Here is a 13,334-nt window from a genome sequence, read left to right on the forward strand (position 1 = left end):
AGAATATAGTCTGCAGTTTTGTAAAAAAGGGATTCCTCCTCCCAAAATTACAAACTCATCAGTTTACTGGATATAACATGTAAACATTATGCCATTCCAATAAGCCGATACTCAACAGCAGTCGTAAGCTACATTGCTCAATTCTCCACCACTTTAAGGAAAATGCTTCAGGAACCACTGATCTGTACTCCCATCTGTGGAAAGCAATCATTTCTGAAACTAAGTTGTAAATGTTTAATATTGGTCCCAAAAAACAGATGGATATTATTAATGGATTCTAGTTGGCTATCTCATTGAAATAGTTTTTATAATCTCAAAAAAGTTCATCTTTTTCAAGAACAATTATGTCTGTTTTATGATACAGAACTCTGAGGCTCATTCATTCATTTGTAAATGAACTGGATATGGATCCGTTTTCAAAGGAAGATTCTAGCGCTGAACCAAAGGTAAATCCCTCAGCTCTTGTGTATGCTGAGATGAACTGTTTTTTCAAAGATCTATTTTGGTTAGGTCTCTTTTTATTTTTTTAATTCTATTCTCTCAACTCAATTGATTTTTCAAAGCATGTGGATCACAGCCTTAGTTGGCAACACAGAATACTTGCATTCCAATGCAGTATGACCTCAGTTAACTTCAAGTAAACCACAATAAGGAGTACATATTCACAAATCAATGACTTGCACGATATACACCTAGGCTATATGGTACAGACCATTGCTCCTGGGCTACAAACCTGTACAGCATGTTACTGTACTGAATACTGTAGGCAAAAATAACATAATGGTATTTGTGTATCCAAACATAGAAGAGGTACAGTAAAAACATGGTATAACAGATTATGAGGCTATAACCTTATGGGAACACTGTCATACATATACAGTTCATCAGTGACCGAAATATCATTATATGGCACGAGACTGTTAAGGTATGACGGACACAAAGACAATTAACAGCAGGTAGCAGTGACTGCCTACTTTCCAAGATATACTAAACTAATAATGTGGAAGATCACAAATTTAATATGAGAAAATCTTTTTTCCAAAAATCCAACCCTGGTATCTGGCAGCTCAATTTTGGAGTCAGCTGAGTTCTCTTCTAAAAGCAGGAGATGAACTATATTGCAGATCTGTTGTTTCTCTTGAACAGTGCCTCCACCCTGCACCCAGAAGCCCCTTGAAGTACACAGGTATCACTCACCTAAACCCCGAACCTCTCCTGCCTCTCCGATTACACCTGACGAACACCCTGGCCCAAGCGTGTCAGCTGGCACCATAAGGACGGACTTGATACCTGAGACCTACGATTCTGCCTGGTTCTAGAAACTGAAACATTGAGTGTTTCGGAGAGTTCTTCCAACCCCAAGCAAGTCTCTGTTCAGTTTCTGATCTTTTTGTTTAGCTTTGCAGGTCACACTTCATGATCCTTTCAGAATTAGATGACAAGATGACACTAAGAAATAACAAAAGACCATATTCCTTGGTAACTTGGTGTTATAAAGAGAACATGACCAGTGAAGACCTTCTGAAACTAAAGCAGCTAAGCAGAAAAACATTAACATCTGGAAAACTCTAAAACAAAGCTGATGTGTTCTACTTTGTATTACTTTTTTGATAAGATTTTCCAAATTCAACTACAACACCAAGGTGGGCTATTTTGCGTATCGCCTATAACCGTTATTCTAAAATGTATAAAGAAGGCAACATATGCTACACAGCTGAAATGCTTTAGCTTTTTAAAGGTGGAGGAAAAGTTCGAGGAAGATTCTCTGCATGAACCCATCCGTATTTATGATGGATCATCTGCTCTATTGTCTCAAAGTATAAACTATTATTATTCTGTCTTAATTTCATATGAGGCTCACTCATAGAGCAAAATGGATGACTTAAGGGAAAATGTGGGAAGGAAATGATTTAACCAGGCAGGGTTCAAACAGGAGCAGAAAACACTGAGGTAAGAATGGTTTTTAAGTCAATGAACTGAGGATGTTTTCAACAGAATTACCAGTAAAAACAAATAAAAAACTTGTACCTGGAACAAGAATACTGTCCAAGGATTAAAATTGTACTAGGCTAGTCATGATTTAGTTGAATCAGAATCCAGTGCATTTTATCAAAAAAAAAGGCTAATTTGTATGGAGGGGGATACTTTTAATCTGTTTATTGGGAAAATTCCTACACAAACCTTGGACCACTTTATATTAAGATGTTTTGTTTGAAAAGCCTCTTTTCTGGCAAACTTGGAGATGACCCATCCTCAAACTATTAAAAGACCTTTCCAGTTCAGTTACGAAAGTATGATTTCTCAGTAACGTAACTATTAACTAGCAAAAATGACTTCTATGAAATGTATTTTATTTTAAAGAATTTTTATATTTCTAGTATCACTATGTGACTTTTCTTTCTTATTCAAAAGCAGGTCATAAGAAATTCTGGAAGTATTCTTAGATAAAGGACTTCTCATTAAGTCCCTTCAACTATATAAGGTAGCACAGAGGACTTGAAAGATGATTACCTTTTTGAAATATCCCCAGGAGGGAACAAGAAAGGGAAAAATAGGAACATACTGTCAAACACTAGGGTGGGGTACAGGGGTAGAGAGGGTTATACTTTCAAAATAGATGTATTTTTAAAATTTATCAGACAATTTCTTCTCAAATTTTAAAATTTGGTTTAAAAGCGCTATAGAGAAGACAATGGAAGTTTTCTATTATTAGTGAGGTTGAGTGTGAAACAGAATGCCCACTATCTTAGGATCTTAGACACTTTTAAAAAGTGTTTGACTTAGCTGTGTTTGTCAATATTCTTGATCGACTAATCTTAATTTTTGGTGAATTTGAGAACTTACTATATAAGGTCTGTGACACTTATTGAATTATTTTTTTAAAGGCTCTTTGTAAAAACAGCAAGAGGATGTAAAAGAAAGAGAAGCCAGCAATGTAAACTGAAGTAAAGGGCCGTTTAACTAGAGTACGGTCTTGTTAACATTTAAGTGGAGTCTCAGTGCTCAGAAAGGACTCCTTCCGTCTTTATCAGCACATCCTATTTGGAAAGCTGTCCTTTTATATCTAAGAATCCGTGAAACAGAAGTTCTCACATGACCAGCTATATAGCATTACCTGGGAATATCCGAAAAACTAAAACAAAGCCAGCATTCTAGACACAGTACTAAAGTTTCCTAAAGGAAAGAGTGCTCAGCAAGGCTCTGATGGGAGTTCCCGAGACAGGAGGGTGTGTGTGGAAGGCTCTGCTGCAGGCACATGGCACATGCAGAGCCAACACCACAGCACAGAGGACAGGACTGGAGTGCGCATTACAGTAACGCTCCCCTGAGCACTTCGTGCATAAAATGTTTCTCGTTATTAAGCATGATTTTCTTAGGAGGAATTCTTGGAAGTTTAGTAACTGAGACAAAAGGTCAATCTTGAACTTTAAGCTTACTAAATACTGCTGAACTGCTTCCTTAAAAAACTACACCAAGTATGAAAATACTTTTTTTCCTACCTTTTACTCTCCTCTAGCAATGCATTCATTTTATAAAACTGCCATTTCACTGTTTCAAAACATCACATATGTAAATATTTGTGTGTTGTTTTCCAGCCCATGCTCTTAATTGTATTTGTTCTTAAGCAACTTTTATAAATGGTTTTTATTTTTAATAAGCTATGTTTCTCACAATTTTATTTTTTTAATTTTATAGTGACTGTGATTTGAGGGTTTCTGGTGCTTTTATAAAAGGTTTAAATTTTATAATTAAATGTTTAATTTGCGATTTCTGTTTAATTTTAGAAATTTTTCCTTCCTCCAGAGTTAATACCCAACTTTTTAACACTTTTTCTATTGTTCGATTTTTTAAAACTACTTAATTCAATCTACAGGAAATATTTTACATATGAAATAAAAATGTAAATGTCTCTTTCGCAAAATGATTACCAATTTTCTAAGAGGATCAGGTAGGTACTAATTTTTCCCTTCCCCCTGGTTTGTGTGTGACACCTTATTTGCCACATATTCAAATCTTATATACAAAGCAGCCTAGAGAAGAGGAATTCTATTTTAATGTCTTTTCTAACATTAATGTTTTGGTGTCTGGTAGACTAATTCTTCTTCATTTTCTTTAGTTCAAAGTTCAAATTGATCTTCTCACCTGTTATTTTTTCCCAAAATCTTTCAAGCAGCCACCCCATCATTCCACTGGATTTTTACTGAATTACATTAAAACTACAATTTGTAAAGAATATACATATTTTAATAATACTAATTTCTCATCAAGTATCTACTTTTCACAGCTCATAAGTTTTGTTATCTCTTCTCCTAGGTCATCTATATTTCTCACTAATATTATCCCAAATATCCATATTTCTGTGGCTCCAGGAATTCTTCTTTCTCTGTTTACAAATTGTAACTGCTGGTACAGTGCTACTTATTGACTCTACACACCTTTTATCTCGACACTTACAGAACTCCTAGAATTAATTTAAAAAATTTTAACTGGCTCAAATTAACTGAGGTAACAGGTTTCAAACTGGATAGAAAGGTAAGGGGATAAAAGGCCATATTCCTATTAGTTTTGTCAGTTCTAATTTCTTACTAGGTTAACATTAAAAAAAGCGCAAAACAAAGAAAATGCTCCTATGTATACAAAATCACAGGGGGTGGTTTTTGTTCTCTTGCTTTAAATGTACACCGAGGAATATAAGCTTTTTGTTTTTAATTTCAAACATCTCTTGGCAAAGCAGTAAGGTCAGTTTAGAAAGACAGCAGCTTTCATTTATAAAAGCTACTATCACCCTCTCAACAAGAATAGAAACTTAAAATTATTGAGAGTGCTGTATTCATAAAGCTACAATCAAAAGAACCTCAAATTGTTTGAGGAACAACTATTAGGATAGGAAAAGTTTTCTTTAATGGGTCACCTCTAACCATGCGATCTACTCCTCCCCTACCGGACAGGATGAGAACTAAATGAGTCCACAAGGCATCAAAGCTTCTATTTAAATAACAGGTTTCCCAGTAACTCATTCTAATCTGACTTAAAGATTATTAAGGACTTCTTCATTGTAATGAAATGGTAGAATTGCAGAATGTTAAAGCAATTTTAGATTTTATTTGTATGTTTTCTGTGCCCCATTAAAAAGCCATTCTAACTTATCTGTTAAAATACCTTAAAATATTTAAAAATTTTCTCCATGTTACAAAAATACAACATCAATTACATAGGCCCTTCTTTTTCTCAAGCAGATATGTAATCTTTCAAACCAAAATGCTAAAAACTGTTATTATTCTAAAATAAAACTGCTTACCATGATACCACCATTTTGTTTTCTTTGGATTCTTGTTACATGTTCGAACATAAAAAGAATTATCTGGTGGTCGTCTCTGAAACCAAAAAGAGTTTAAATAGATAAGAAGTTGTAAAACAGAAAAACATAAGGGAGAAATAGTTTTAATAAAAGCTTTAGCAAAACTATTACAGGATGCACAAAAATCAATATAAATGCTAATGGCATAACTTAATATAGTCAAGGAAATATAGACTCTTGACACTGAAATTGTTTTGTAAACATAAAGGGGCATGCCTGTGTGGTTTGGGCAGATTCTAGTAAGATTACTAGAGTGTGCCTAGCAACCAAAAGTGCGAGCATTAGGTTGTAAAGAATTTTGGTTTCATTTATCTTATCTCCCTGGAAATAATTTAGTTATTACTGTTGAAAGCTAATTTAAAACAGAAAAGTCAACCTAATTAAGTTTGTCTGAGAAATTACAGCAACTTATAAACCTCCACAAAGAATTAGGTTTTCTGTAAGATAGTATCATCAAGGACAGACCAAAGGATTAAGTTTCCAAACAACATATAAGAGGAAAAAAGGGGGAAAGATATATTGGCACTTCTGCCATACACGTGCCCTAACCAGCACCACATTAAAAACACGTGGCCGGTCTGTGAGGGAAATGCATCGCCAGCACTGATGCCAACAACATCAGAGGGAGGTAACAGAGAATTTTCCTGAAAACTGGTGGATATTAATCAGATACATGAAATGGGTGATACTACAAAGATCTGGAAACATGTCAAAACTGTATTAAAGCTCCTGAGGGCAGGTTTGTAGATAATATGATAGGTCAAACCAAAATGCAAAGGTGAACAGGACACATAGATAGCAGGAAGGAAAACAGACACTCCGCTTGGTCCTTCTAAAGCTCACATACATAACCATGATCTCAGGGGAGCTTCACAATGCCCCCATGGGTTAATGTTAATAACTAAACAAAAGGAAAGAGTAAAGGATTCGACATTAAACAAATATCCTGATTATGCTGTTAATACAGTGAGAAAATTTCTGAGAAATTAATATTATGAAATTAGATGCCTGACTACATCACAGAACAGATGATCTGCTGTTGTCTGTCTCACAAAGTCATAACTGGTGTTCATGCAGAATAAACTGCTACTACTATGGCAAATAACTTCATAAACTCGTTTTATCTGTATATTTATTAGAAACCAATTTTCAAAAACAATTATTTAAGAAAGAAAAAACCTTAGAGAACTTCTATAATTAATTTTTCAAAGTTTTCAATTGACTCAAACTATGTGCTTAAGTCAAGAATATAACCAAACTGGTAAGTGACCAAGGAGACATGATCATTAGAAAAATAATTATACAAAAAGATGGATTACCAAATATGCTTTAGAAATGGAATACAAGCTAAGCAGGGTAGGGCCTGGTTAGTACTTGGATGGGAGACCACCTAGGAAGACCAGGTGCTGCGGGCATAAAAAATAAAAAAAGAATAAGGGATTGTAAGCTGACAAGGTCCTTGCGATCTGTGAGGTCAACCAAGGGTTGCCTTGCCTAGAAAAGAAAAAAAAGAAAAAAAAAAAAGGAACACAAACTGGAAAGTTTGGATTATCTATATTATAAGGGCACTGAAAATAAAGGGACATTACTGAAAGGCCTCTGGCATCAATATTAGAAATTATCTCTATTAAAATCTACTGACGTGATAAATTTAAATACCTTCAGTTTAGGGAACTATTCCCGACCGTGAAAAAGAACACTGGAACAAAAGAATTGTGACTAAATCAAAGACCCCAAATGCCTACAGTAAAAATTAAAATTTGTATTCAAAGAGAGTTGAATTAAAGTGAAACTCAGACAACCATGTCCACCACAGAATAAAATTCACCTGTTTTAACATGAGTTTTCAGTGAGAATCTGAAACTTTTTAAAGCTTATCTGTATGTAGCCAGATTCCCCTCAATGCCAAAGCAAGTTTCCTCCTTATCTCTATAACCCAGTACTTAGCACAGTAAAAATAAATGTTTGCAGAATTTTATCATATGTTATAGAACTAATGCTGCCAGAATTGTGACTTCCAGATTATTACCTTTGTTAAATGTTATAATTTATATTAATACTGTAGTTTATCAATTCAAATGGAATGATTGGTCTTACACTAAGTATGTTAAGAAACATTAGTAGCAGACAACTAGAATGTGAAGGGAATGGCGAGGGTTAGAAAAGGATGAAGAATGTAAAGAACACAGTCATTTTCTAGTTTTTAATAGCAAATCATTACATTTAAATGTAAACAAAGTTAATCGACAGGCATAGTCAAGAACCATGTGCAGACATCACTGGTGGTCATAACTTTTCTTATTAAATCCTGCATTACTGCCTCACCTTTCTCTAGACATTAAACATTAGCAGAGACACAGAAGCCCTTGTAACTGCAAACCGCACAGCTCCACGCTTAGAAATTTGAGACTTGTATGTGTGCTGGGAGTGGCAGTGGCAGAGGAGAAAACATGGAAGCAATAAGACTTGATTCCAAGGCCCTTGGGGTTAATAAAAGCTCAAGCGTAGCTTAAAATGCAACTCAGAAAAGCCAACGGCAAAGAGGAAACTGAAGTTAAAAAGTGATATTAATGTTAATAACATGGACCCTATTTCATCTCTTCTAAGGTGTACATTTTTTCCTGCACATTTTAATACTCATGAATGGGGATACGTGTCTTTTAACTAACAGTGAGTCAGTTTATCTGTCAAAGTTAATTTTCTTTCTTATAAAGATAGTATATAAAATTGCATATTAAGGTCTCTTAATGAAACAATTAAAAAATACAATTTAACCCGTTATTTCTCATGCTTATTTGAACAAGAAAAATTTTAAAAACCTAACACCAAGAAACATGTTAGGGAATAACATTCCAATAAGTGTACTTTACAAGCTGGCTTACAGTTTGTAAATACAATAAAAATGATAGTTCAATTTGGAGAACACAGAAAAAGGCCTGCTAGAATAAATAACCCCACAGCCCTCTAATCTCTAGAAGTTTGTTTCTCCTTTCACAGAGTACCAGAGGAAACGCTCATGGAGAGAGGCTTTTAAAGTGTAGAAACACGGGCACAGGGTGCTGCAGGCACCCCCAAGCGGGCATGACGAGAGGGCCAGACATGCAGAGGACTTGGGTACTCTAAAAGGGGACCCTAAATTTAACTCATGTGATTTTTCTTTCTGGTTATTCTCTCCTCTCCATCGGACACAGAATCTGTGGACTGGTGAAGGAGAGGAAAAGTCCTAAACCCTGCTGGCACCCAGCCTTCCCGCTGCGGCCTCATCTTGTCACTGTGACGGGAGGCTCTGGTTCCCGGAAGAGCCCTGGCGGAGCCGCGAAGGTCCGGCCGGCACAGGGGAGCCGGGGTGGCAGAGGGGAGCCGGGGCCAGCAGAGTGGAGCCGGGCAGCAGAGGGGAGATGGGGCTGGCTGCCTATGACGCCGGCTCCGGGGCTTTCCGCTGGGGAATCTAGAAAGAATTTCTTGTACACCTTTGCCCTTTTGTGTTTACAAAAAAAAAAATTCAGATTACTTAAGAACATCTGCAGAAATTTCCTGTTTAAGAAATAGAAAACAATGTCTAACTTCTATACGGAATCAAAGATTATCAAACTAATTTCCCAATCTATTACTAAACATGACATTCCCTATAAAACTTTATCATAAAAAGCATTATGTCCTTCCTACAAATCAAATGAGTATTAAAATAGTTTCTACCTAACTAGAAGGAGAGAGATTACCTGGAAGAATTCTGAGAAGTCCTACCTTTTCCTTGCAGCTGGAAAGCATGCTAATAATGCTAAGACAGACTGACTGGACTGAGAGCGCTGGGGACCAGTCTTCTGTTAGAATGGACAGACAGATATGACCATTGCTATACACATGAGGATGAACGGGGATATTCTCACCAGTAAACATGACCTGAGAAAGAATAAAATTCCATTAACACTCAAATATTCTGTATTACCAAGGACACAAAATATTCTCTACATAACTTAATATTTTTAAAACCAAATCAAAAACAAATAAAATCAGTGCCAAGAACAAGATTAACGACTGCTTGTTGTTTATTGTCATAACTCAGTAAGCGCTGGCTTTACTGTACTGTAACCAATGCCCGCATCACAGTGGGGAAAACCCAGATTATCTATTTTATATTTCAGCTATTTTTCACAAATCCCCTATAAAACTTTCCAAATTACCATGTATTTTTAGACTAGTGAAAGACAACTCCATTTATAACAATAGTTTTTCAAATTCTATTCATTGCTCTCTGCATACAGAAATCGGTATACTAAAATTCCAAACATTCAATGTTGAGACAGTGTGAGTAACGTAGTGGCGACACCCCTTCTACCTGTTAACAATGCTATCATCTCAGGTGCTATAAGCAAAAGGAAATAACTACTACGTTACCCGCCTCCTCTAAACTCACACCTCCCTTATGATAGGCACGAATTACTATTTTTTAATCAGCAAATAACTACGTGCCTAGACAAAAAACAAAGATTGAATGAGTCTCCCAATTACTTGCTGTTTTTGTTTTATCTTTTACTCAACTCTTCTAACAGTTTTTCTTTTCTCCATCTTGTCTCACCACTATTATTTCCTTCCTTTGCCCTAATAATTTAACAAGTATCCCAATAGGAGTGTTTCTTAAACACAGCTACTCAAGCATCTGAATAGGAAAGAGAGTAAATTCATATACCCTGAGGAATCTGTAAGCATAGCCAAAAATAGGTCAAAGAAATTAGAAGTCTTATACTTAAGAATATTTTCATATGTCACTTCATAATATTTATTTTGATATAAAAAGTAATCCACCAATCTTTATGTGATTTTACATTGCAGTGAGATGTACCACTTTTATTGTTTAGTATTAATTCCTAATTCCTGACCTGGCCTTTAAAAAAATTACTTGAAGTCTACAGCCATACCACCCTGAACAAGCCCGTTCCCGTCTGATCTCGGAAGCTAAGCAGGGTCGGGCCTGGTTAGTACCTGGATGGGAGACCACTTAGGAAGACCAAATACTATAGGTGTAAAAAATAAAAAGTGAGGGATTGTAAGCTGACAATCTGTGAGGTCAACTAAGGGTTGCCTCACTTAAAAAAAAAAAAAATTACTTGAAGATCTTGCTAAAAATACAAATTTAAGAACCCCACTTCCATAGATTCTGACACAGTAGATAGTTATGTCGGGATTTTTATAAAGCCCAACCAGTAGTTCCCAAACCAGACTTAATAGTAGCTTTCTCAGCCCTGCAAACTGCCCTCACATTTGAACATAGCAGAATCTTAGTAAAGAGAAACCCTATTGTAAGTTATGACAGAAACTGACAGAATACATTTATTGCTCCAGGCACACCTCTTTCCCCACTTTATAGAAGAGAAAGGAGAGACAGTGAAATAAATGTGGCCACAGTAAGGTGTGCCATCTGGGATATGTTATAGGAAATTACCATCAGCTAGGTTTTTGCTTTTAAAAATCTAGCTACACATCTAATTTTATTTCAATTTTACAAATATTTACATTTTAACAAAGCACTCTTTCATAGAAGCAGGAGTCCTCTAATATTCCAAATACAATAACATATGGGACTCATTTCTTTGGTTGAAGCATATTTTTTTGTTCTTTAAATGGTGGACATCTACTCTCCATTCCCACTAAAGAGAGCTAAAATAAAGCTGAAAAATAAAGTCTCAAAACAAGAGATATCAAGTTGCTTTCCCTGTCCGATTGCAGAAGATCGGGAAGACTTTCACACAGCTGTGTTAGAAGCATACCATTTATCTCAATTTTATCTATCAGTGCTTTTGCCTTTTTCATCACTTTTTGCTAAAAAAAAAAACCGCTCTGCAAAAAGAAATGACTTGCTTCGATGGTCTTGCGGTTCCATCCTTTGAGTTTATCTACAATTACTTTAATTAAATTTTATTTTTTATAAATAGGAACTATAGTTTATTACACGATATGCATTTCTATTCCCACAATGTGTTACAGACTTCCAGGGAGGCACTTTATACATCACATAACATGCATCTGCCTTAGGGTATTCATTTTGCCACAAAATGCCACTGGACCAGTAAGATATATTCATTAAGAATGCAAGCAATGCCCAAATGGCTTATTCTCTGACCACAATTATTTTTTAAAGGATATTTCTTTTCCAGTAACATCTCTTTTTTGAGACGTCAAGTAGACTAGCGTCTGAACGCGCCAAAAAAAAAAGATGCCAAGTTATCTTCTTTGGCAAAAAAGAATCAATGTATCAGCAACCATCAAGGAAAATAGAGAGACAGCTAAATACAAAAATGACCATAGCATTCTTTAACTAGGAAATTCACAGAGCAGAAAGAAAGCAGTATTATTGGAGAGAAATGATATAAACTAAATCACTTGGCCTGGGAGCCAAGAAGTATGCTTGAACCAACAGGAAATCAGGAGAGAAGAGAAAGAAAAGGGAAGAGTAGCAATAAAAGACACCGACAGCAGAAGCAGCAGACATTCTACTAGCAGAGAAAAGAGCCAGAAATCAAGACAGAAACGGCTTTGAAGCCTGAGGAGACTGAAATAAAAATAAATCAAATCTCAGTAACCCTTAAAAAAAAAAAAAAAAAAAAGGAGTCTTTTTAATATGCTGCATGCAGGGCAAATGCAGCCAGCCTGAAACTTTTTGCAACCATAAAAACAAGTGAATGAATTAGTTGCACATAACATATTTAAGTAATCCCTAGGGCTTAACCCGCTAGATACAGAATTTTAGAAGTTTGTCTAAACATGGAAAGGCTGAGTTTACATGCCAGAGATGAATTCCTGAAATAAAAGAAAAAACTTTTTTCAACAGTTTATTCATATAAAAGGCTGGTAAGCAGTTTCCACAGACTTTTAATGGAAACTGTGCTACTCTGGTTCTCTGCATGTGATGGGGAGAGTAACCAAGGCTGAATTTCTTTAAGATCACTCTCTTAACCATTTCGTTTACTTAATACACAGCACAAGCCAAAGGAGGACATGGACAGTTCAATTATTTTAATGCAGCAAAGTAGGATCTGAAAACCTGAGGTGATTAAGCTATTTTTGGAGTTCAAAAACTTTTTATTTGGAGTCTCAAGTAACTGATAAGCTATCTAAAACATCTGACAACTGAATACAATGACTCTGAAACCAAAGGGAATAAATAAGAATGTTGCTAATTTATTAATTCTTAAAATAACTTATTCAGATTCAAACTAGTCATATAGATCCAATAGTCAGCAATGAAGACTGCACACATTCTCTATGCTATAAACTGAGTAAAATGAAATTACAAATTTTTAAGAATAAGCTGTTCGATGGAAAAAAAAAAATCACAATTTTAGAAAAGGATCTTAGACCTAACGCATGTGAACCACAGCCAAAGTCGAGTCTGCATCAGAAGCGGTCCTCACATGTCTCTAAATTCTCAAACATCCATCAGTGTGGCTCATTTTCAAGAGCAGGATCTATGCTTAGGATCGGTATAATTTTGTATGTATGCATATCCCACATCCAACCTAAAATTTTAAGCAAGCCAACCTCTTGGTAACTTTTGGGTACTAGACTATATACTATCTTTCATAAAAATTACTAAAATTTAAACTGAAAGCTACCAATAGTGACAAAATAAGGGATGCAGATTTGAATTCTAATTCAAATTGGAATTTCTAACGTGAAATTCATGGTACATACACAAGATTTCCAAACATCAAGCTCAACATCACAGTACTAAGATCTTATCACAAGGAAAGCATACTACTGTGTTCAGATTAGTGCACTCTAGAATTACAAAGTCAGACACCTGATGTGGTGTCAGGCTAGGTCAAAACACAGTATACACACAATGAGCAGTACAAAACACACTATAATTATAAAAGCATAGATAATATGGATATCAAGATTTCTCCAGAGACAATATAAATGTTTTTTTCTGATTAAAATTGTATATTGATGACAATACTTAATGTGCAACTATATA

General features: G+C 35.4%; 1 protein-coding gene and 1 pseudogene across 7 annotated transcripts in view; one reads left to right on the forward strand and one right to left on the reverse strand.

Moving 5' to 3' along the window:
* The window catches only part of UBE2W (ubiquitin conjugating enzyme E2 W), a 48,355-nt gene that overhangs the window by 9,704 nt on the left and 25,317 nt on the right, over positions 1–13,334 (reverse strand). For 6 of the 7 annotated variants that reach the window (XM_039841882.1, XM_039841883.1, XM_039841885.1 and 3 more), the window contains 2 exons: positions 9,104–9,259; positions 5,300–5,375 (listed from right to left, as the gene is read on the reverse strand). In XM_039841882.1, the coding sequence (XP_039697816.1) occupies positions 5,300–5,375; positions 9,104–9,259 (232 nt within the window). The remainder of the gene's footprint in view (positions 1–5,299; positions 5,376–9,103; positions 9,260–13,334) is intronic. The other variant, XM_039841887.1, reaches the window with a different exon arrangement.
* On the forward strand, positions 10,262–10,380 carry LOC120585585 (uncharacterized; annotated as a pseudogene).

The sequence above is a fragment of the Pteropus medius genome, unplaced genomic scaffold (genome assembly GCF_902729225.1).
Source record: "Pteropus medius unplaced genomic scaffold, Ma_sr-lr_union100, whole genome shotgun sequence".
Classification (NCBI taxonomy): domain Eukaryota; kingdom Metazoa; phylum Chordata; class Mammalia; order Chiroptera; family Pteropodidae; genus Pteropus; species Pteropus medius.